Source organism: Carassius gibelio, chromosome A16, assembly GCF_023724105.1.
Source record: "Carassius gibelio isolate Cgi1373 ecotype wild population from Czech Republic chromosome A16, carGib1.2-hapl.c, whole genome shotgun sequence".
Lineage (NCBI taxonomy): Eukaryota > Metazoa > Chordata > Actinopteri > Cypriniformes > Cyprinidae > Carassius > Carassius gibelio.
Genome location: NC_068386.1, coordinates 13,042,004 through 13,067,516, shown reverse-complemented (window position 1 = coordinate 13,067,516; position 25,513 = coordinate 13,042,004). Strand labels below are relative to the sequence as shown.

At 37.4% G+C, this 25,513-nt stretch overlaps 2 protein-coding genes across 5 annotated transcripts in view; both read right to left on the bottom strand.

Annotated features, from left to right (window-relative positions):
• Positions 1 to 173: 173 nt before the first annotated feature.
• On the bottom strand, positions 174 to 16,918 carry LOC128030639 (transmembrane protein 145). Its single transcript, XM_052618436.1, has 15 exons — positions 16,688 to 16,918; positions 12,350 to 12,424; positions 11,864 to 11,941; positions 11,343 to 11,429; positions 10,842 to 10,943; positions 9,133 to 9,217; positions 8,447 to 8,518; positions 8,174 to 8,242; positions 7,841 to 7,921; positions 7,275 to 7,353; positions 6,933 to 7,026; positions 5,850 to 6,022; positions 4,933 to 5,053; positions 4,657 to 4,842; positions 174 to 2,072 (listed from the first exon to the last, which is right to left on the bottom strand). Exons 1-15 carry the CDS (start codon positions 16,781 to 16,783, stop codon positions 1,839 to 1,841), a joined length of 1,632 nt encoding a protein of 543 aa, XP_052474396.1. The 5' UTR covers positions 16,784 to 16,918; the 3' UTR covers positions 174 to 1,838.
• Positions 16,919 to 17,135: 217 nt separating this feature from the next.
• Positions 17,136 to 25,513, bottom strand: part of LOC128030630 (hormone-sensitive lipase) — a 28,181-nt gene continuing 19,803 nt past the window's right edge. For all 4 annotated transcript variants that reach the window (XM_052618412.1, XM_052618413.1, XM_052618414.1 and 1 more), the window contains 4 exons: positions 24,750 to 24,890; positions 22,510 to 22,763; positions 21,105 to 21,365; positions 17,136 to 20,964 (listed from right to left, as the gene is read on the bottom strand). In XM_052618412.1, the coding sequence (XP_052474372.1) occupies positions 20,557 to 20,964; positions 21,105 to 21,365; positions 22,510 to 22,763; positions 24,750 to 24,890 (1,064 nt within the window). In that variant the 3' untranslated portion in view covers positions 17,136 to 20,556. The remainder of the gene's footprint in view (positions 20,965 to 21,104; positions 21,366 to 22,509; positions 22,764 to 24,749; positions 24,891 to 25,513) is intronic.

Here is a 25,513-nt window from a genome sequence, read left to right as displayed (position 1 = left end):
AAACCTAGGACTTAGTTTTATGAAAGAAGGAATTCATTTTTAAATGTTTTTTTATACCAATGACAATGATTTGTTCAGCAGTTGATTGTACTTCAGAGTAGTAGGATTACTGTTACTGTACATCCCTTTATTACTAATCAAACTTCAAAATGAAACGCATAAACAAGCCAGAGTTGTAAAACAGACCATTTTAATTTGGCAAAAAGGATATGCACTGCCAAGTCATTTGACACTATTAAAATGCATTCAGTATGAACAGTGCAACAGAAATGTGCTTAACTCAATCTTTCTGTGCTCCCCAATGTGATGTGCTAATATCTATCATATATTCAAAAAGTGTGCTATCTCTTCTCTTCTAGGTGTGCACACTCACCTAGGAGAAGGAAAAATCATGGCAAAGCCTTATAAGATCACTTTTTCCGGTGCCCTCCAGACAGAACAAGTTCAGTATTTACTAAAGAAATGGCTTAAGCCCCAAAGTACATCCATTAAAAATCAAACCACAGGACTCTATATTTAATTAATCTTCAAGTAAAGTTCTTGTCTTTAAAAAAAAAATTGAATATAAATGTCATTAATATGTAGAGTTATAGGATTACAATTAAAGCAGGCCAATTTTAGATTGAGATTATATAGGATATGTTGATATATAACACAAACATGACCCACAAAAAAAATACAGTAATGATAATGAATATTGTACAGATAAAACCTTCGCATTTTATCTGTATATCTGTCTTTTACTGTATTGCATTACGGTTGCATGTTCAAGGGTCTCTCTAATGGTAGTGAAATAAGTGTTTAAAACAGTAAAGTGCTCCATGCAGTCAATACAAAGTGTTTCTGTAGTAGAGCTATATTTTCATCATACACTTAAGTAAACAAACCTAATGATAATCCCAGCAGACTGAATGAATCTATTTCTACTCACTGACAGAACAAAAATCCACTTATCCCCATATCCACTTATTGAATATACAAATGTGTAACAAAGTTTGCAGAAATTGAATCTGAACTCCACGCAGCCCTGCACGGAATGGACAATACAGAAAGACTGGGATGAAGATGAACGTCATCATTCATCATCTGCTTGCCATAAATATTCTCTACATACTAAGACTGTAAACAGTGTGTACTGCATACAAAAATAAGACTACTAGATGTGAAAACTAGGCACACCCAAAATGACTTTGAATATATCAGAATGTAGACAACGCACAAACATGCATGGTTTACAAATACTAGTTGTTCCACAGTCAACTTGCCTTTGCATATCAGTTTGCAAAGTCTCTAGCTGTATTCAATGTGAATAAAAATATATAAACCCTAAATTATCTTTACAGACAAAATGTGTACATACATTCTCAAAAAACATAAAAAAAATGAAGTGAAGGAGATGGATACTTGGTTCTGTTGCATTAAAATGGCATGGAAATACAAATATTAACTGCACCACTTAAATGAACAATTAAAAAATGTGTCAAGAGCTCACTGTACTGTTACTGTACATTACTAGCCTACTGCCACATTAAGCTTGAAATAGCTATACTATAGATTCACCATTGTCTCCTGTCACCATTGCACTGATTGAATATGATCTCTCTCATCTCGCTGAATTATTTATTGCTTCTTTTTTTTCTAGGAGCTGTGTGTCCAGGTTATGCCCATGTCTCTCTTCTCTTTACAAATTCAAAGATATAGATGTTTGGTAACTTGTTTGAAAATGGCTTTACTTTTTCACGCTTGCCTTAACCTAATCTATTGAAATATTGAACTCTTTTCCACCTCATAGATGTCTGAAGGTAGTTTCCGCATGGCCAGTTCCTCTATGGCCTGCTCTAGGCATTGGGACCCATTCCTGTGGCCCTTTGCATACTAAAATACTCGGTGAAGTGGGACGTTAATCTAGGAGGAGGGGTAGAGTGTGCGGAGCTGCGTGGTGGTATTGGAGGAGGAAGAGGGGCGAATGTAGACGACAAGTCCGCTGTTGTGGTGATGATCTTGTGCTCGTTGTTCCTTGGCACTTCCTGTCCCTTCCGAGCCACTGTCTCATCTATTGTCTTCACAGGGTCCTCAATAGGAAAACATGAGATGGACTACATGAAGTAATACTGTATGAAAGTACACTCATAAAACAACAGCGCACCCAAAAATATAATGAAGCCATTCAGTATTTAGATTGTTGCTCTTTATTTGGAGAACTGTAAAACTGCATCGCTTGCTCACCAGTGGATCCTCTGCAGTGAATGGGTGCCATCTGAATGAGAGTCCAAACAGCTGATAAAAACATCACAATAATCCAGAAGTAACTGAAACAACTCCAGTCTATCAATTAATGTTGTGTTTTAATTTGTAAACATTGCTTGATCTGAGCATATTTCTTTCTTGATTCAAATGAGACAAATTTTAATTGAGAAAGCAATATTATGGATAGTGCATGTTGGACTCGTATATTAGCCAGGAGCAACTGTCTGAAGTAAAAAATGTCTTCTGTCTTAAAAATGTTTATTACAAACATGCAGCTTAACAAGACGTCAATTGGCGAACTAGAGTTACGTGGATTATTGTGATGTTCTTTCAGCTGTTTGAACTCTCACTTTAATGGCACCCATTCAATGCAGTGGATCCAATGTTGAGGAAGTGATGTAGTCAACTTTGATTTTACATTTTTCCAAATCCTTCCAGTGGATGTCAAATCTTGGATGGCCTGAGGGTAAGTAAATTTTAAGCAAATGTAAAAATATTTGGGTGAACTATGCCTTAAAAATAAAGGTTCTTCATTGGCATCTACAGTATTGTTCAAAATAATAGCAGTAAAATGTGACTAACCAGAATAATCAAGGTTTTTAGTATATTTTTTATTGCTACGTGGCAAACAAGTTACCAGTAGGTTCAGTAGATTGTCAGAAAACAAACAAGACCCAGCATTCATGATATGCACGCTCTTAAGGCTGTGCAATTGGGCAATTAGTTGAAAGGGGTGTGTTCAAAAAAATAGCAGTGTCTACCTTTGACTGTACAAACTCAAAACTATTTTGTACAAACATTTTTTTTTTCTGGGATTTAGCAATCCTGTGAATCACTAAAATAATATTTAGTTGTATGACCACAGTTTTTTAAAACTGCTTGACATCTGTGTGGCATGGAGTCAACCAACTTGTGGCACCTCTCAGCTGTTATTCCACTCCATGATTCTTTAACAACATTCCACAATTCATTCACATTTCTTGGTTTTGCTTCAGAAACAGCATTTTTGATATCACCCCACAAGTTCTCAATTGGATTAAGGTCTGGAGATTGGGCTGGCCACTCCATAACATTAATTTTGTTGGTTTGGAACCAAGACTTTGCCCGTTTACTAGTGTGTTTTGGGTAATTGTCTTGTTGAAACAACCATTTCAAGGGCATGTCCTCTTCTGCATAGGGCAACATGACCTCTTCAAGTATTTTAACATATGCAAACTGATCCATGATCCCTGGTATGCGATAAATAGGCCCAACACCATAGTAGGAGAAACATGCCCATATCATGATGCTTGCACCTCCATGCTTCACTGTCTTCACTGTGTACTGTGGCTTGAATTCAGAGTTTGGGGGTCGTCTCACAAACTGCCTGTGGCCCTTGGACCCAAAAAGAACAATTTTACTCTCATCAGTCCACAAAATGTTCCTCCATTTCTCTTTAGGCCAGTTGATGTGTTCTTTGGCAAATTGTAACCTCTTCTGCACATGCCTTTTTTTTAACAGAGGGACTTTGCGGGGGATTCTTGAAAATAGATTAGCTTCACACAGACGTCTTCTAACTGTCACAGTACTTACAGGTAACTCCAGACTGTCTTTGATCATCCTGGAGGTGATCATTGGCTGAGCCTTTGCCATTCTGGTTATTCTTCTATCCATTTTGATGGTTGTCTTCCGTTTTCTTCCACGTCTCTCTGGTTTTGCTCTCCATTTTAAGGCATTGGAGATCATTTTAGCTGAACAGCCTATCATTTTTTGCACCTCTTTATAGGTTTTCCCCTCTCTAATCAACTTTTTAATCAAAGTACGCTGTTCTTCTGAACAATGTCTTGAACGACCCATTTTCCTCAGCTTTCAAATGCATGTTCAACAAGTGTTGGCTTCATCCTTAAATAGGGGCCACCTGATTCACACCTGTTTCTTCACAAAATTGATGACCTCAGTGATTGAATGCCACACTGCTATTTTTTTGAACACACCCCTTTCAACTAATTCAACTAATTGCCCAATTGCACAGCCTTAAGAGCGTGCATATCATGAATGCTGGGTCTCATTTGTTTTCTGAGAATCTACTGAACCTACTGGTAACTTGTTTGCCACGTAGCAATAAAAAAATATACGAAAAACCTTGATTATTCTGGTTAGTCACATTGTACTGCTATTATTTTGAACAATACTGTATGTTTCATACATTTTTTATTTATAGTGGAAAAGTAAGATTTTGTAAATGTTAAACACACTTAGCATAAATGGTTCTTATAACAAAAAATATTCTTTGATTGCATTGCTGTCCAAAATAACCTTTTTTTGGAAACTTTATTTAAAAAGCTGCCCAGCCTGATTATTTTTTCATCAAAATAAATTAACTTCAAACTCTTTTTTTTATTATTCCCATCGATAACATCTAATACTCACTGAGTGGATGGAGAAGAGCTCTGTGAAGTTTGGCTGAGAGTCTCCTAGGAAGGAGCTATTCCCATAAGCATGATGAGGGAAGCTTTCTGCCCCCATGCCTTTAGGACTGGAGAGAAGGATTCCGATCTGTGACGTCCGCACGTGGTAGGGAAAGTTCTTATTGGCAGCTGATGGACGCGTGATGGCCTAGAACGGCAGGATTAGTCATGCAGGGTGTTTTATCATATTACATGCTTAAACAAATGAAGTAACAATAAACAACAGCAAAAAGCACACCAGAAAGACGACATGGGCATAGAGATGGATGCCGAGTTGGATGCCGTTCACAATCTTTTCCCTGGCCCAGCGAGAGATGCCAAAGTTGGCAATCAGAGCCATGACTGGCACAGCAAAAAACCTATGGGTAAAAAAAAAGTAATGGATAAAAAGAACCAGGCTTTATACTGTCAATCTTTTTTGCAGATTTACAAAGGCTGCGGAGAGCGTTGAGCCAAAGCTGAGAAAACTGTTTAAATCTAGTCTCATGAAAAGACTAATGTGACTAATCTATACATTTTCTTTGAGGAAAGTTTAAAAAGTGTTTTTCTTTGAGTTCACGTTTCCAATGATTCAAACCCATGCCTTTGGTATTAAGAGCGTTACTCTCAGACACTTTACATGAAATGTTGAACAACATTTTTAACCTAGAAAAGTTCTTGCTAAAGCTAAATATTGTATTTGTAATAAATTTGACTATTTTGTAGGATGTAAACATATTGTACTATAAGTGGCATTTAGGGCACTATTAAAGTTGCGATGAAACAAAAGTAGCGTCCCATATTTTGTTTCCGTATTGTAAATTAAAAAGAACAAAATGTAGGAAATTGTTGTTTTGATTGTAAGGAAGAGGTGGGGTTTAAGTGGACTATATAATTGGAGAAATTTGGCATAAATCACATCACCAAAATACTGAGTTGACAACATTTTGAATAAAAAAGTCCCATCATTTTTTAATTTCATGCTGAATGAAATGGGAGTAAAAGTGCTTTTACCGCCAGTGGATGTTGCATGTGGAAATAGATAAACTGTATTTTCATTAAATAAATTAAAGCAATGGAACAATACAATAATATAAGCTTCTGCTTTTGTAAGTTCATAGCTACATTTATTTTATATTCCATATTTTTATATGTTAACCTTCTGGCAAAACTCACCATAGAGTGTACGCAGTGAAGAAGGGGATGTAGAAAGGTTGTTTTTCAGGGTAGTGTTTGAGGGACACCAGCACAGCGTAGCAGAACCATACGTAGGCAAGCAGCTGCAAACCCATTAGCCCATACCCTGCAGGGCTGTCATAAGCATACAGCACCTCGCCTGGATCAAAGAACTACAAACACACACGCAGTGGGAGTGCATGGGAACAGGGAAATCACCGCCCTTGGCAACCCATCTGTATGATTGATGGTTTTAAATCTGACCATGGCACAATCTGTTAGGCTGCACAAGTGGAAACTGGCGGAACATGCCTTAAATCCAAACACCTAAAGCTGCATTAGAGCAAAAGGTGACACTGACACAAGATGCAACAGGAGCTCTTCAATGATACTGCAAGAGCTGATCTGGGTCATTCTCTCTCTCTCTCTCTCTCTCTATCTATCTATCTATCTGCAGGGTTCCATTACATCACGACATGCTCATGCTGAGTAACTTCATCTCGCAGCTTTACATTATGTATAGAGTGAGTAGCTCTGGGGTACAGCATGAGAAACTGCAGCTGATAGCGCTTAAAGATGACAAGTCCTCAATCATGATGAGTTTCTCCAACCATGAGTCTTCATTGCAACTAAATTCGCTTTAGCAAATTCTATTCAAGATGTTTATGAAAAACTAAATTACAATAAAACAGTTGACATTTTTCTAAACTGAACAAAAGGATAAATGATATTGTGTTAATTAAATGTACAGTGTTTATTGCCAGCAAACACATCAGAAATACACAAAGTTTGGGGTCTGTAAGATTTTTGAAATGTTTTAGTATAATGAGTATTAGTTTTTATACGCATTTTTTTTAAACAAAAAAATTTTCTGTCTTAATAAATCACATGATCCTTCAGAAATCAATATAATATGCTGATTTGGTACTCAAGAAACATTTCTTATTTAAAAAAATAAAACAGCATTTATTTGAAATAGAATCACCCTTACAGAAAATTATTTATTTTTTTAATAGAAAAAAAAACTTATTGACCCCAAACTATAAATATTCATAGAAATATGTGAAGGCAATCAGATCTTACTTCTGCTTCATATATGAAGAGGATGATGTAGGTGATGGTGTATATTGTCATATAAATCGATAGTTTCACAGAGCCACTGTGACTTATTCTTGCCCTGGAAATCAGAAAAGAGAGAAACATTATCACTACTGGACGTCATCTTTGAAACCATGGGTCAAAAGACATTTGTCAGATGTTGGATCACCTGCATACTTAAAGAACATCAACATCAAAAGTAAGCTCATCCTTGAATTTAGTACATACTTGAATTTGGAAACAGATTTCTCTTGATATCTGGGTCACATTACAGTAATTAGCCTTGTAAGTCATTACACACATTATGTGAGAAGTAAGGCCTCCTACCTGGTCACAGTGAACCCCTTCCCCAGGAGAATCAGCATGAGCAAGAAAATCAGGAAGCTCACAGAAAAGAGTAATTTCCCTGGTGAGAGGAAGAGAGCCATAGAGAGTTACACAGGTGACCACAAGTGGGTTGCGAATCAGGTCATAATTTCAGAAAGAATCCAGACACAAGCACACGGATGTGTGACACTAAAATACAGTATGTTTAGATACTGTTTAGCAACAATATTATAACACAATACTTGTGGTTGCATCAAATATTCTTTAACAAAACCCTTTTCCTTAAAATAGTGGAAGATGTGTACAGTGAAATTAAATGTCAGGTAACTTATCTATAGAAAGAAATTTGATTGGAGAGAAAAAAATAATCATTTCATCCTTATCATTATTTAATGACAATACATTTATTTACATACTAAGCAGTTGTGTAAAAAATCAACATAATGTAAAGTCAGCTGGTTATTATAAAATAAACCTTCAGAATTACACAAGTCCACTCAATCAGGGTTTATTTAGCGATATAAGCATCTGACTGTATTTTGTCCTTTACATAGAGTTTTTCTCACCTAATATCTTGAGGCTTCCATTCCCAACACCATCTCTGGCATAAAGGCCCCAGTAAATGCAAAAGAAAAGCAGGCTTAAGACTGAGAGAGAGGAATCAGAAAGTAAAAGAAAGGATGCCAGAGATAAGAGAGAAGAGAGAGAGAAATAAGTCACAGCAGCAGCCGTGAGAGCACAGAGGAAGAGGTTGAATGTGTGGAGGAGATAAGGATGAAAGAAAGAAGGGATGACACAAGAGATATTGTTATGTATCCAGCAGTGTTGCAACGCCTATAGTGTCATAAAAAAAAGAGTTTGTGTTTATCTATATGAGTGTGTGCAGTGGCCTTACTCACCCTCCACTCCAGCCGCAGTCATAAACATCTTATAGGTTGTATGGAGTAGCTGTCTTCCCTTTAAATTATCTTAAAAAAGAACACAGAAGAAGAGATTCAGGGGAAATTAATAACTAATGCAAAGAGACTATGAAAAAAGAAGAATCATAGTATCTGTATGTTCGTTTATCTGGCTACAAATATCCTTTCATTTAATATTTAATAATAAAACTGGCAAATTACTGAGACCAGCACATCTGAGGTCTTCTACACCTCGAGGACATGGAAACTCACAAGCAAAATAACAAGAGAGTGTAAACACAGTGGCGAAAATAACCAGAAATGTGACGTCTGTCTCCAGGATGCCTGAAATGCATAAACAGAAGAAAGCAAGAACAGTATTTAGTCACAATCTATTTTAATGAACATGGTTGAATGGACATGTACTGTATAGACTATTTATTTGTAAGATGTGTTTTATAAGTCATTTTGCAGCTTCAAAACGCTGTGCCCTAGTCACCATTCACTTTCATTTTAGAAGGAAAATTATATCGATTTGAATAACAATGAGGGTAAGTATATTATTATTATTATTTTTTTCCTGGAATAAATGTATCATGGTTTTCACAATAATATCAATCCGGTTATTTAACACTGATAATAATAAGAAGTGTATCTTGAGCACCTAATCAGCATATTAGAAACCACCACCAAAGGAATGAGTAACATTTTACGTCATTTACATTAGACTATATATTCAACAGTTATTTTAAATTGTAATAATATTTAACAATATTACAGATTTTTCTGTATTTTATTTTAATAAATGTATCCTTGGTGAGCATAAAATACTTATGTAAAAAACACTGAAATATTGTACTGACCCCACACTTTTGAAGGGTAGTATATATAATGGATATATTTTGTCATGCTTTCACGTGATACAAAATAAATTCCTCCCACTTTCAGTCATGTCTCACCAAACTCATCTGCAGAGAAATGCTGTGTCCAGAAGGACTGTCCATTGGTTAATGTCATTTCATATTCCAGCTGCAGCCCATCTCCCTGTTGTTGTATGGTGAAAGAGAAAACAGAGGGGGAAAGTGAGTGGGGTTCAGTTATACACTGAGTGCACACACAGATCTTTGGGCTATAAAACACTTCAAAGCAGCACAGTTTCTAGCTGTTTTGAGAGGATTTCAGCCCGGCTTAATAAAAGAGAAACACTTTTGATTTCACTTGGCAGGAAAAAACCCATTCCCTCTGCCACACTCCAGAAAGGTGAGGAGCATGAAGCATGCCCTATCACCAAATCAATGTGGCCGGAGATGGAGAGGAAAGAGAGAGCGGGACAGAGATATAGAGCTGGAGAAGGACAGAGAAAAGAGAATGAGCATGAAAGGCTGAAGTGAGTTATCAAGTGACTGTACCAGAAGTAACAAGACACAGAGGTATAAGACAGGCCAATGAAAAAGAAAGTATGAGATAGAGGAGAAAAAAGAAATCATCAGCACCCTTCGGGACTGTGTGGTCAGAGATGATGCTTTACTTCAGTCCAACAGGATTTAGCATTACATCCATCAGTCTGCCTCCAGCCATGAAACATCCCTTTACATTTTGCCACATTTGTCTAGATAAAATCCTTTCACATTGTGTACTTCTCCAACACTACTGTACATGTGCAATATCACTTCAAGCAGCTCCAGCAAGAATCTCTCACTGCCTCCTGAAGATGGTCCAATCCAGGCCTGAGCCTCTTTTGTCTTAGAAAAAAAACTTGAGTGCATTTGGAGTGTACAGCAAAGCCATAATGTAGGAACAGGTCAAAAAACATATATTGTAGATGTATCATAGAATGTCTTTTCCAGCTAATATTTTAGTAACATGGAACTATGTAACCCATTATCTGTATATCTTTCCTTATCTGTTGCAATGTCAAAATGATCTGTTTCTGTATCTGTATTTGGATCTGAGAGATCTGTATTTTTTTTTTTATAAAATAAATTTGATTTATTATAACATTTTAATAGAATTATCATATTTTGAATTAGCTTTTATTTTTAGATTTTCAGTTTCTGTTTTAATCTTAGTTAATAGTTAATTCTATAAAAAAAATTATCTTTCTATTTATGTTTATTTATTGTTATTTCGGTTTCGGTTTTAGTCATTATAGTACTTCTTCAACTTAAGATTTATTTTATTTTACTTAGTTGCCAAGGCTATATTTAAGTTTCATCTAATATTTATATTTTATTTGATTTCAGCTTTATTTCAGTCAACGAAAACACTTTTTAATAGTTTTAGTCAACACTAACAACACTGCTCAGAATGTTTAAAACATTCCCATAAACATTTTAAACTATAAAGCATGTGTATGATGTAGTATCTTATTTTAATGCTTGAATTTCTCTGAAGCTCACAGTAAATGGAGAGCATGGGCAACCGATTTGAATGTCACACAATTCTCATTTTCATTCACTAGATGCAACTTTAATCGGAGGCTTCACAGAATAATCATTGTGTTGTTTGATATGTTCATTAAAACTTATGTATTACCTTTGTAATTCTGTATATTTCGGTACATTTAGTTATTCATTGTGTGGTCATTAATCATGCCTTCCTGAATACAGCAGTCTGCTTCAGGCACATTCCTAGTCCCCAGTAAATTGTTTACTGTATCACCACTCACCCCACACTTGCTGAGCGCAATGTACCACCATCTCTCTCTGACAGAACGAAAACTTCGACCTCCTACACAATTCAGCATCTCTTCATTACCTTCGCTTTCCACCTGACAGAAGCGGACACAAAGACATATGATTATAAAGAGAAGCAACTCTTTATTATGTAATAGTTCATCACGGATTCAACAGAGAATGGTTATGATTTATGGTTGATGAGTGTAATTTCTTTCCTTGTTCTATCCCAGTTCGGCATGCAGAGACACAAGTGAGCCATTAATCAAAATACATAAATACTGAGGCATGTTTAATTATGTTTGTTTGAATTAGCTCAGCCAGTGGCAGACAGGGGATGTGTCCGGGAAACCAGTTTGAAAACATTTATTTTTGCCGGTGCCAGTGGTGCAGAACAGTACAATTTAACTTTTATACTGTAACCATACTACTTCAAGCCTAAAGGGCACACACACACAAGCCCACAGACTAAATATAAACAGTTTTTTTCTTACCATACATCCAGACCAGGTGTAGTGGGTTGTCAGGTTGATGACCTGATTATTTTCAGGCCTCAATACTGACTCTTTCTGGTAGCAATCCTGTAGAGCCACATAAACCATCCGTTAACACACATGCTCTCCATGGGATTTCAAACACCCTATAACAACAACAAAAGCTGAAGTACTAAGTAGCAGATTAGTACTGGAGGAGTGTGAAGAAAAGCAGGGGCTTCCTTCAAGCACTTTTCCATAGAGTCCCGCAATGCAGACCCTGCATCGGGGAGGGAGAAAATGTGCTGTATTTAAATACGCACATGCACTGACACTCATGTCTTTCTGGAGACTGGATTTGGACTTTAAATCCACAGCCCACTGCTGACATTTCTTCTTTAATCCTCATACTTTCTATTGATGCGTAGCACACACATTCATGCTCGTGCTCTCTGTTTGTTCACGCACACACATGGAGTCTGTCAGTACACTCAATATTTTCACACACACACAAACACAAACTCTGTCAGTATGTGTCTCACCTTGTCCGGCCGTTTGTACACAGCTGGCCACTGAGAGCTTTCATCAAAGTAGAGCAATATGTTCTGACAGCATCGGGACTTTCCGTGAAAAACGGACATAGTGGGAGGGAGAGAAAGACAGGATAGATGGATGGATAGATAGAATGAAGGGGAGAGATTAATATCTGAACTGTCTATGCCATCTTGAAACTTAAAAGATGTATTGGATCTATATAGACAATGACTGACAGATAAAGAAAGAAGATAGACAATCTGACAACAAAATCTACTGGTCAAACTTTGTAGAACATTTGTGGTCAATTGGTCAATGGGCGATTATTATTTTCATGTAATAGACAATAATAAAAGAACTGAATCCACCAATGACTGATGATACCAATAAGTGTGCTACTGATATATTAAGCATCCATGAAAATATTGAAGATTTAGTACAACATCAGTAATCTGGTCTCGAGTAAAAACTCAAATATCGGTCTTTAGTCTTACCTTGGGGTATCGGAACTTGAAGTTCAATCGGCCGAAATCAGTCAGGAAGCAAAACCTTGTGAGGAAAACCCAGTCCTGTGGATTAGAGAGGAGGGTGACAGAAAGGAATCAAATAGTTATGTAGTGGCCATGTCTGGATGGTAACCTTCATTCTGAGGACAGTCTCGTGGGATCCACTAGCGACATTGATGCACTGTTTATTTGGAGTCCCGCAGCTAGCATACCCCTTCACGCACCCGCGCTACCAGCAAAAATTCATGTCATGAAACTTTCACAGAATGGCTTCCTCATCCAGACATGACATCATTTAGCAGACAAAGCACCTCACAGTACATTTATTAGAAGCATATTTCCCCTGGAGCTTGCTCAATGACACAACAGTGATGGCTCAGAACACGCTGGGACCGAACCAGTGATATTCTGCTTCCAAGCCCTGAACTTTACACCACAAAAATTCATAAAACCAAACGTATCTCCTATAAGTCTGATATAATGCACTGATAACAGTTTTGTAATACGTTTCTGCAGTGTTCAGGGCTTCAGTCTGGTCTCATCTCACATACTCTCTTGAACTTAGGCTGACAGACACACACGCAGTCAGTGAAGTGTAAAATGGCACTAAGTGCGCTCCAGCTTTCAGCCCCTTGTCCATGTTAACTTCTCCCTTCAGTGTCTACTGTTGGGGGTTTCCATAACTACAGGTTTCCTTGACAAAACAGACACCAGGCCTAAGACTCTCTGACCCAGAACTGAGCCCAAATAAACATTAAGAGCCAGGCGTCACATGACCGAGCTTCTGAAAGACCACCTTGTCTCTCTAAAACAGAAGCACACGTAAAAGAGCACCTATGGTCAGTCAGTTAAAAAAATAACACCCAGTCCAAAAGAATCTTAGTACTATTGTCATGGCAACAGACACATAATGCACTTTGCAGCTACTATAGAAACCAGGAGAGGCCGACTCTGTCTAAACCCCTTTATATCATGAACGACTGTCCTCAAATCCCAGTTTTTAAAACCAAAGGACTTCACAACATTGTTTTTCTTTCTTTCCGACCTTGTTCACATTCCCATCGGTCACGTTTTCCCGTGTGATTGCACCACCAGATCTATTTTTTATCATTCTCTCTTTTATCTCACGAGCATTGGTTGAGGTGGTGAAATATTCAGCGTTCAGTACAAGTTGAGCTAAACTGAGAGAATTTGTATCATAATGATTGATTGCCAGAACAAAAAAAACGACTTATCCCTCATTTTCTTAAAAAAATCTGAATTCTACTGAGGCATTAAAAGTGGGAGTGTGTGGGCCAGAAATAAATATAAAGAACCACTTTAAAAGTTTAGCCACTAGAGTGCTTGATATAAGAGTAAAAAATGCTTACCAACCTTTTCTTCAGTATTTAAAGTTGTGTCCAGTTTTACCTCTATTGAATTCACTCATGTAGATTTTTATGCAAAGAAAATGGAAGCTTTTAGGTCATAAAAAGTTCTTTTAAGCGGTTTTTTATAGGCTGTGTTAAACATTTATCCATAAATGCATTCCTTCATTTTCTTGCATTTCCTTCATCTTCATTAAATCAATGTGATGAAATAACTGCTGCAATAACTTTATGCAGCACAGTAAGTCTCAGTTTGCTTCAGAGCAATACGTTTTGCTTTGTGTCTATCGAATAATAGCCAATGGTTCCCATAAGGCACAGTGCAATCAAATTATTCACCAAACGCCTATAAAAATGAAAAATGGGAAGTTCATTTCTATGTAAAGTTATATCCAAATGTACTATTATGAACCATATAATGTTATAATGAATGTAAAAATTATGATTGAATCAATTTCCAGTAAGTTCCAGTAATACACAATATAACACAACAATTAATTTTTGTTAAAAATTACTTCATATTTCTTATATTAAATGTTTTTTTTTTTTTTTGTGATCAACATTACACCACAAATGCCGTTGACTGAGCTTAATTTGTATTGAAAATGAACATTGAGACAACTGTGTATTTGTTTACGAGGCTAAACTCATATAGTGGCTGGTTGCACAACAGAATGTGTATGTTGTGGTGCAGAATGGCCCATAAAAAGTGTCAGTGTTTACCCCTGCCATCCGTCTTTTCCCCCCTACAGATACTGCATTGTAATACAAAGTCATTGAATCAGCCAAAGGGAGGGTGAGAGACACGGCATTAATCAAGCACTATACCCAGATGCAGTATCCGGTCACTTCACCGAATCAGTGGAGGCCTCACCTCTCACTGTCTTTCCGGATCTCTGTCCGCTCGCTAAGCCTCATTAAGAATTAATTACCAATCAACCAGTCATGTCACCCAGTTCCACTGGGCTTTTAAATGATTCATCACTTAAGTTACACAATAGTGCACTGCATAAATACACTCACATGCGCTGACACACATACATGTATACACACTAACACACACACAGCACGTTGACCTGAATCCCCCTAGAAAGAGTCTTATATGCCTGGGGCAGTGTTAGTTACCCACAGGCAGGTTACCTGCACAACCCTCTGGCCAGACTCGCTTTAGAGGAAGAAGTACATATGACCACACACACACACACACACACACACACACATATATATATATAGTCAACTTAAACTACAACAAAAATGTAAACCATAAAAATATATATTATTTGCAATAATAAAATTAAATAATTAAACTAAAATTAAATAAAATATTATAATATATTTTAATATTAGTTAAATATATATAGTTAATTTCTCTTTTTCATCAAGTTTAACTTCCTGTAGGTCAATTGGTAGAGCGTTGCGTTATCAAGCACAAGGTTGGGGGTTCGATTCCCCGGGAACACATGATAGATAAATATATTTTGATAGCCTGAATGCACTATAAGTTGCTTTGGATAAAAGCATCTGCTAAATGCATAAATGTAACTTAATTTGAATTTAATTTAATATACTAAAATAACTAAACCTGAAATAAAAAAATACAAAACATGAAAAACATACAAAAAAAAAAAAAGAAAAACTATAAAAATGCCTAAAACTTTACAATAAAAAAAGATTCAAAATATTAAAAACTTACACCTAAAGAAAAGATAAAGACAAATGCAATGGCCTGAAGAGGTAGAGGGCGCCTGATGATTCACACAACCAGAAATCTTTAACTTAACAAAACCTCCCAGTGACAGTAATGTATAAAGTGTGTTTGTGTGTGAATGGGTGTACGGCAGTGTAAATGAACGACCTTGTAAAGAAATAAACAGAAGTGAGATTAATGGACTGTTTAGCCATCTCATATAGCGACCCAAATTAGAGCAGGATCAGCACTTGAATAAAAGCAGGAACAGGTTGTTGTTACATTACCCACAGCAAATAAATGGCAGGACTCATCTACAACTGCAAACTTTAATTGGAGGAGATGAACACATACAGTACTTTATCACAATTTATTCCTATATAATTTACTATATATAATTACCTCGTTGCACAAACACCAACATCAATGAAATGGAAAAAAAGCTGTCTGTGCATGGAAGCTTTTAAGTACTAAAAGTCATTTTAAGCAGTTCTTTATATAGGATGACTATGCTTTTAGAAATGGAATGTAGTGTTCCCACATTTCTTTGCATTTCACCCTTTTTTGTTCATTAAATCAATCTGATGAAAGAAGCGCTGCAATAACTTTTTGCAGCAAAAACAATCCCAATGTCTGCTTCAGGCCAATATTTACTCTGAGTCCATCAAAAAACAACCAGTGTTTTCAATAAGGCACACTGCAATCAAGAACACCCATCAGCTATTAAAAATTAAGAAAATGAAGTACGCCAAATAAAGACACTTCAGCGGCAATATATGATTCAGACCGTCTATTTCCAAGTGAATTTTGTGCACCGAGTTGTCCACGCATATGATCACACATCATTGCACCGTCAAAAGCGCACCTAAGCAACCCTAAATCTCTTTATACACCAGCATGCGATAACTGCAATTCCACAATGCTGTACTGACAGCAATGCATAATACACAGAAGAGCATCTTTGACACACACCTGTAAAAAGCGGATGGGAGGGTGTAAGTTGGTTGTCGGCAATACGCCTTTTATGTGTTTTTCGTGCCTGGAGGACGAATTAAGCTTTCATCGGCTCAATAGCGGAGAGTGTAATGATTCTGGCAAAGCATATTAAAGCATCAGACTTCCAGATGCGCGCGAACGCAGAGGCGTGAACAGGCTACACACTTGCCATAAGAGCTCATTAATAACAGCCACCAGGAGATGCGCAGCAAGAACGCCGTAAAACTCCGAACCATTACCAGCATAACAGTAATAAAATGTAAACATTACACTCACCTCTTTTGTGTTGACGATTCCTCTGACATATTTCCCCAAAACCGAGCCGACACATAACATACTGGACATCACGGCAAGTCCTAAGACTTTCTCCATCTTCACCTGTCCACCGTAGCGTTTCTGCGCTCTCCTTCCGATATTGTGCGAGCAGTAAAGCTAGCGGAGAGCTGCCTAGTGTGGCTGCTAGACGCGCGTCCTCGTTCTTCGCCTCAAACGCAAGTATCCCCAGAATTTTCGCCGGGAGCGCGCATAATATCGCACGCGCTCTGCTAAGAAAGCGTGAAAAAGCGCGCGCCCGATATTTTATTGCGACATAACATTAAGGCACAAAAAGGCACATTTTTGTCGTTTTGACCCACTCCTTTACAGTTTTAATTTGTCTTATTAATCATGTTTTTTTATTTTTTTTATTTAGACCATCACACTACAAAGGTAGGCCAAACACAGATTTACAGAGACAATATTTATTCAGATATAAATCACACAGGGAAAATACATACTGCAGAAAATACTCTCATTTCTCAGTGTAACATTCCCACAGTCCTCACAAGTCTCTAAAACACTCTGTCAAGAAAATAAAATAAAAACCTTGCATATAAATCTATGCATATACAGTATACACATTCCAAATACACAAGTTTGCACTTACGGTGTTTTTACATGAGGAATAATAACAAAACTAATAACAATATAAATAATAATACTGATTATTATTACTATTACTAATATAATACTATAACTATTATTGCAATTATAATCACCTTATATTATAATCACTCAATAATAATTGTATTAATTAATAGTTAGCCTACTATTATAAAAAAATAATCACATAATCATAAAGAAAATGATATGACGCCCTAATGTGCCACCCTGCTGCTGTTTACACTTAACTATAAAGTGCTTATTTGCTCAGATTGTCCTGAAAACATCAGGTCTGACTGAATGCAAAATGTTTGCCTCAGGACATACAATGCAGTTCTTCAGGATTTTGTATCACTCAATGACGGCAGTGAAAATGAAGAGAGAATAGACATCAGCACCCTCGCAAATGATACTGCAGTGGTCATTACATCCTGCACTTAAAAGTGCGTAACATCACCGTCTGTGAACTTCAAGAGGGCAGGAGCTCTAAACCACTTGCAGCAAACCCATTCTGACACAACGAAACACCAACCTACTGATTAAAACTCCAAGTCAGTGACAGATTGACTATTAGTCTTGAGAACAGATGTAAAATGCAATGACACGACTCAGTGGGCTGGTACCTCTGAGGGGAGATGATGCAGCACAGTTTCGCCTCAGTAACGCAGGTATGGCCATTTTAAACAGAGGACTAAATTAACATGGTGTTTTATATAACACCCGTGTGATGAATGAGTAATCTCTCGCTAAGGGAGACAGTTTGAGAGTCACACACAGAAAAAAAGTGGAAAAACAAGGTTGAAATGCTCGGCAGTGCATTCAAGGTTACATTGTCCAACCCAAAAAAGCCTTACAGGGACATCTCGACTGGAACGGATAACCACAGAGCATCCTATTGTCTTATCATCCTCTCCCAGTTCGGGTTGTTTTAGTCATGTTTCCTTAAGGGGACTACACACAATGGCCTTTACATCTACAAGCACAATGGTATTGAGAAGCTTTTCCATGCACAGCTAGAACATAAAGTGCAACAAACAAGTTTCTGAACACCAACGGCAAGCACATACAGAACCAAACTGACTGAAACAGGAACCATCTGAACAAAAATACACAGAAGCACAGATGACTAGGCATGTGCACTCCAACAAAAACAGCAGAGTAACCAAGATTTGGTATTTCAAATCTGTCACCAGAAAGGAGCAGCTCTGACACTGTGAAAAGAGCAAGCAAGCAAATCTTTTTATATCGTGACACTATTATAAACTCACTCTCAAATGCTGCAATCATCAGTAGATGGAGCATTGTTTACTCTCAGCAGATAGCTCTGGCTTAATCCAATCATAGACACACCGATAAAGAAGAGGCGTTTGACTGGAATATATAATGTCCCAAAAGACATGTCAGGCTGTGCCACTTAGCTGAGCAAATCTTAAAATGGCAGCAAGTGGAGTTATAACTGATCGTTGTTTCAATAACGAAGTTGACACTACTTTAAATAGGATATGTGTACTATATATAAACACACTGTGGGAGTTCAGGCTACTGTCATTTAGCAAAGCTGTGCACACAAAGGCCCAAACCTCCCATACAGCACTAATAAACTTTATGGAGTGGCAAAACATTGGCTATTTTTTTCCGAGACTCAATAGAGTCAATTAGTGCTAGAGAAAGAGGCGACCTGATTCAAACAGAGACATGCTTTCACAGCAGTATGTATCACACATGTGTAGACTGAAAGATTTCATTGGCCCAAGGTTGCTGGGTGTTGAGGGAGTCTGCTTAAAATACCTCTAGGATGGGCTGGGTGAGAACTGAAGAGTGCACTCAAAATGGGTCAGCGTGCACAGGGACAGACGACACAATTGTTAACAGAGGGAAACAAACCGACTGAAGGAACAAGGGATATGGAAAAATAAAGGAAGACAGAGAGGTATAGCCCATCTTTTCTTCCTCCCCTAAGCTCTTGCCCAGTTTTCAAATCAGTATATATAAAAGGGAAACTCATCCAAATAATGAAAATTCTGGCATTATTTATTCACCTGCATGTCATTCAAAACTGTATGGCTTCCATCGTTTTGTGAAAAAAGTATATATATATATATATATACACACACACACACACACACACACACAATAAAAATCTATGTGGTCCCATGTTGGTTTGCTTTGGACCCCACTGGTTTTCATTTGGGCAAAAACGGTTTTTCAAGAAATAGTCACAGATTTTTAATTATGTGAGGGTGAAAAATTAGAACAATATTCATTTTTGGGTGAACTAGCATTTTAAGTAAACATTTACAGACAATAAACAAAATTCTCTGAGCCATTAAGAAAATAACATAAGACAAAATAGACTATTTGACTAATAAACTATTTTGAGTATAACAAGACAGGACACCACACAACACAAGTAACACTATATCACAAAGTCTGTGTCGTGTTTTGCGTAACTCGAGCTTTCCTTCCACAGAACACTTGTGGAAATTTGATCATGATTAATTGCATTTAATAATCATTAAACTCTATGAGGACAAAGCAGCATCAGAAATCCCATTCAACTGCTACCCACACAGGACATCCTCGAGGAGCCAAGAGGCAGGTAGATTCAGAAAGGGTGATTAACATACACAGTAACACCATATTATACTTCAGTGTTATACATAATTCAAAAGCTACTATTAAAGAAAAATTCAACCATTAATAAATGCTTTTGTCAGTTTGCTCCAGTATGCCGAACAGCAATGCACTCTATGGAGTTTAAACTGTAGCACACAGGCATAATATTAAATCACAGTTTGTAGACCGATTTCATTAATGTATAAAAACAGTTGGTGCTATAAGGAGTGAGGTTTGGTTTTATACATCCATTTGTGATGTCTTTCAATGAAAGTTATGTGCTGGGATGTTTCTGTACAAGGCAGGATATTAGTTTTTGTGCTGGTATAATGCAACAAAAGGCAAGGAGGTAAACAGATGTAAAGGGAGTGCATGGGTACACAACCACATTTGAGTAAAAAAGCTGAGTTGAGTTAGAGTTGTTCTAATTTGAACTTTAAACTAAATATTTTATAATGTCTTTCATACGTTTTCATTTAATAGTTGGTTAATTCCTATTCTCTCTATACTCTTATCCACTATAATCACTGCATTATTCACATAATATAACCTTACTCTAACCATATGTATCTCCTTTGGTATCATTCAGAACGGAACCAGGCCAAAATCTAAGCCAGAATCTTTTCAGCTTCAGATGTAGTGGGAGGGTAAAAACCAGCAAGCCCCTCCTCATCCACAACAGGAGCCCCTCCTCCAACAAATAACCCCTCCTCCTTCTGCACGGCCTCTTGCGAAGGCGGAGGGTGGTCTCTTTTGGTAACAGAAGGCTTCTGATTGGTCCGTTCCAGTTTGCGGTGCTTGCGCATTTCTGGGGGAGGATCTTTCATGGTGAAGACATCCCTGATTCGCTCCATGCATAAGTTTGCGGCCTCCCGAGTCTCCCTCGAGAGCTGTGACAGACTAAGGAAGCCATGAGGAAGGTCATCCACGACACACAGGGTCACTGGTTGACCGACATTTCGCAGCCTTTTGGCAAACATCACAGAGTCGTCAAGCATGGGGTCCAGATGACAGGCCTGAAAAAAGAGGGATGAGACAGAGGGCAAAAAACGGTGTCTCGGACACACATTTGAAATCAGTTTCTCTTCCTGAAAATTTTTCCACCATCTTAAAATTATCATAAAAGACTTTTACCACTCTTAAAAGTCACTCTTACCACTATGTGTATGGGAGGTAGTCCCTTTAACATGCTGTCTGGAGCCAGAAGAGGGGACATGTAGGGGTTTCTGACAATGGGAGAACTCTGCATGTTCATCTCTGCTAATTGCTCCGACCGCAGAGGCTCAAAGCCCTCTGGAAACTCCCGGGGTTTCTCAGAGTCCTCCTCACCACCAGGGGGCGGAATGGCCACAGATGAAAAGGATTCTGATACTGAGGAATCTACTTCTTTGCAGAGGAAGAAGCTCACATCCTCTGGCTAGGAGAGAGGTGGAAGTAAATAGAGGTCATTAAGATATGATTATTATTTACGCCACCATTTTATAAGGCTAAACAACCGTTTTCTATTTTAGTTAGCAAGAAAGCTAGTGCAAGGTTGGGGGTTCGATTCCCCGGGAACACATGATAGGTAAAAATTGATAACCTGAATGCACTGTAAGTAGCTTTGTATAAAAGCGTCTGCTAAATGCATAAATTTAATTTAATAAATTTTAATTATATTATATTAAAATGTTCATATTAAAATGTAATTTATTCCTGTCAAAACTGAATTATCAGCAACCATTACTCTATTTTCAGCATCACACGATCCTTCATAAATCATTCTAATATGCTAATTTGCTGCTCAAGAAAAAGTTCAGGAAAGGCTGAGATGACTCATTTGAACCCAACAGCAAAAATGATCCTTCAAATTCTGAAATTATTCTGACGTCATCATATCATGGGATTCTCTGCGGGATTTTAACACATACTCGAACAATGGCATGCAAAGTGACATCACTGCAGCATAATTCGTTGCACTTTATCAGAGTTGCACAACTAGACAAAAAAAAAAACAAGTGATTTATTTGCAGTGTGCCAGACTGAAATAACCAGATCAACAATTTACTGCAAGCTATTAAAATCAGCCAGTGTTAAGAGGCCAGTTAATTCTGTGCATTAGACAGCCTGACTGATGCTAATTATGGAATAACAAACTCCTGTTTTTCTGCCACCAATAGCAGTTTGATACTCTTTACGAACATCTGTGCTGCACTCCAGCAAACGTACCAGATTCTTATTAACAATGGGGCTGTCTGTTATTTAAATGTTATGTTTGACTATGATTTAAGCAACACTGTTAAGCTGTTGAAGGCTAGGTCATTCTCACTCTAGATAGCAAATTAATCAACGCAAATATTGGCATATGTTTCACACACTCATAAAGCCATAAAAAACAGCCTGATGGATGCTGTGTAGCAGAGATTGGCATCCTAGTAGAATGCAAATCAGCCTGTTGATTAATATGACTCACTGTTTCAATCTGTAAAAGAGAACTTCAACACCGCGGGAGCTTTAGTAAAAACACGGTGAATGCAGGAAATTGATTAAACCCTTCTAAAGCACTAAATGAGGAGCTGTACCTTGCTCTCGGGTGTCAGTGTGATGTCAAGGATGGAGTTGTGGTTGTCTGGGGTGGTGCTGAGGTGGTTGGCAGTCTGGCTGCCATTTTTCTGTACGTCGCTGGCACAGCTGTTAGTGTGTGTGCCCAAGTCCTGGCACGTCTGGCTCTTCAGAGACCCTTTCTCTAGAGAGTTTACAGATGCCTTGCCAGACACCGGAGGGTCTGCATGAGGAGACGTCAGAGACACTTCTGAAATGCTCTTTCTTACAGAGTCTAAAAGGAAAAGAGGGAAGAGTAAATATTTCGGAGGTTATTTTAACAATAGATGTCATTTCAAGGTCATTCTGGATATATAGAGGTTTTATAATCACATATATTGACTGATGATGCTCTCATGTTATTGTTTAGTTAGATAAATGTCTACATGAGATATTAACAGGCCCAAAATGTGAAGGCAGAAAAACGAAACCACCAAACTAAGGTAATTCTGAATCCCCAAAGCAAGTTAGGCAATCAGAAGAAAGGAAATTTCTCATAAAAATCTCATATAGAGATCATGAACATTTCTTAATGCAAAAAAAAAACAAAATGAAAAAAAGTAAGAAAGATATAAAAAGAGTACAAATGGGCAGAGGGTAGGAATTTTAAGCACAAGGGGTGGGGGTTTACAAAGACCCTCACACAGACATTGGTGGAGGCTGTTGGCGAGGAAACAGTTGCCAGGGAGAGGTAAAGCATGTGACTGGCTGATGTGAAGTGAGTGTGTGGCATTAAACAGATACTCAGTAAAATATTAGGACCCATTAAACTACCATACAAAGAAATATAAACTCATACGACTGACAGACATACCAGCTACAACACAGCTGTATTGCTCATAGCCATAATCCTGTGAAAAACTATTCTCAGCAATGTTGGTATAGTGAATAATGAATTCATGGCCATCATGAGGCAATTAGAATGCTTTGTGTTGTGTGACACGTCACACTAATGATGCCTTTTAGACACACTGTATTGACATCCTGCATTGCCCTTCTCTTTCTTTCTCTGTGTGAGCTAATAAACTCAAATGATATGAGATCTGGGGTTGATAGTAGTCCATTGACTTAAGAACCGACGGGCATTTGGCACAACAGAGTACGTGAAGCCATTACAAAGAGCTTTGTTTGAAATGGTTATTATCAGATTTTCCATTCAGCTGTGCGACTATGCAATCAAAATCGCAATAAAAATTAACTGAGGAAGAATAAAAAAGCTGAGACTATTTGAAGCAATTTTATTAGAAATGCAAAATATGAAGCTACCATACTGGTTATTGGCCAATATTACAGTATTTATTTATTTTTTTGTAGTGAATTGATATTTCATATTTAACTGTGCATGCTCAGATGACCTTCACACCATCTAAAACTCAATAGAAGTTTATCTTTAAAAACATAAATTATTAAATAACATTGTGTAACCTTTAGCAAATCTAAATTCTTCATTTAAATGTTGTGATGCCTAAATTCACTTTTAGAAGTTTAGTTTTTAAGTGTTTAAATCGTATATTATTCTATTTTTGTTTAAGAATCTTAAAATAGTTATTAGCTCATCTGTATAGTCCAGGATTTTAAGAAAGTTGCATCTCTAATTTTTAATTAGCATCTAAATGTGTTTTTTTTTTTTTGCTTTGAAATCTTTAATTAAGCAATCAGTTACAACTGCAGCAAAGAAATGATGGCAGCAACCAATTAAAGTAGGGAGGCGGGGCTTAACCACTGGTGATGGAAAACTATGAGAAGATCAAAGGGTTTCCAAGTTAGAAACTGCTGTAGAGAGGAGGAGGAATCATGGGGCTGTGGCACCATATCAGATTTCCAGGTTTGATTCATCAGCCTGCTTAGATGATGGATGGGGACTGGACTGGGGCCTCTTTCCACAACAAGAAGATCCACTTTCCACAACACTATCTGTGGGTCATGCACCACAAACTGGAGAGAGAGTTAGAGAAGCTACCACATCTAGCTCTGAACAAATGCCAATTATCACCATGGAGCCAATTACACGAAGCAAAGCAGAGCGCTATGAGGGCTTTGTATGCGTTAATTTACACCTAATTAAAACAGATCAAATAATTAGCCAGCTGCACTATTACAAAGGCATCATCATCAGTGTGTGTAGGCATTATAATCATAAAAAGACATTGATAAATGTCTTTTAGACACTCAGCATGGTGGAGTTAGAAAATACAGTGCATCTCTTCTCATATACAGGTACCTGCACTCCCTCTGTCCAGCAGTGAATTGATCCAGTTGGAGGCCCCCTGTTTGAAGTCTCGCAGCAGCAGGGCAGTATCTCTCCTCACCATGCTGAAAGTGCTCACCTTCTCCACCTGCTTCTCCACCTGTGGATCTGTGCCTACACACAGCAGAGAAGGACAAAGAGGAAAAGCAAATAACATACAGCTGGGGTCAAAAAAAAAATCCAAATTGAAAGTCTGGGAATCAAACAAACAAACAAAATAAAACAAAAAAATATTTTACAATAATAAAAAACAACAACAACAACTAATACATAAAATTTATAAAAACAAGTAAAAAAATGTAAAATCACAAAAGCAAACCAATTTTTTTTGACCAAAAGAACAAAACCTTTTTTTCGAAAGAAAAAACTAATGTAATACAAATATGTAAAATGGCAAGAAATGATCCTTTATTTCTAGGTCATTAGAGAAAACAGCGAATTTAAGACATGCATATGAATGAATTTGTACAAAAAACTTGTACTGTCATTAAAGCAAAAGGCAAGAAATCAAATGCTAAGATTTTCTGATTTAACAATCTCAAAATATATATTAACCCTGATGTTGCATTTTAGGTATACTGACCCAGAGAGGAATTTATTTAGTTAGTTAAGTTAATGTTGCCACATTGTACAGACTTTGCTCACACAGGGTATATCAACTTTCCAATTTTCTTTATAATATTTATACTAATAATATAATTATTGGTAATTTTGGGGGATCCCCCTCCCCCCATCCT

Coding starts and splice junctions, on each gene's coding strand:
- LOC128030639 (XM_052618436.1), bottom strand. CDS start 16,783: ATGGAGAAAGTCTTAGGACTTGCCGTGATGTCCAGTATGTTATGTGTC. Junction 12,425..16,687: donor GAATCGTCAACACAAAAGAG/GTGAGTGTAATG, acceptor TCTAATCCACAG/GACTGGGTTTTCCTCACAAG. Junction 8,519..9,132: donor TTTCTCTGCAGATGAGTTTG/GTGAGACATGAC, acceptor TATGCATTTCAG/GCATCCTGGAGACAGACGTC.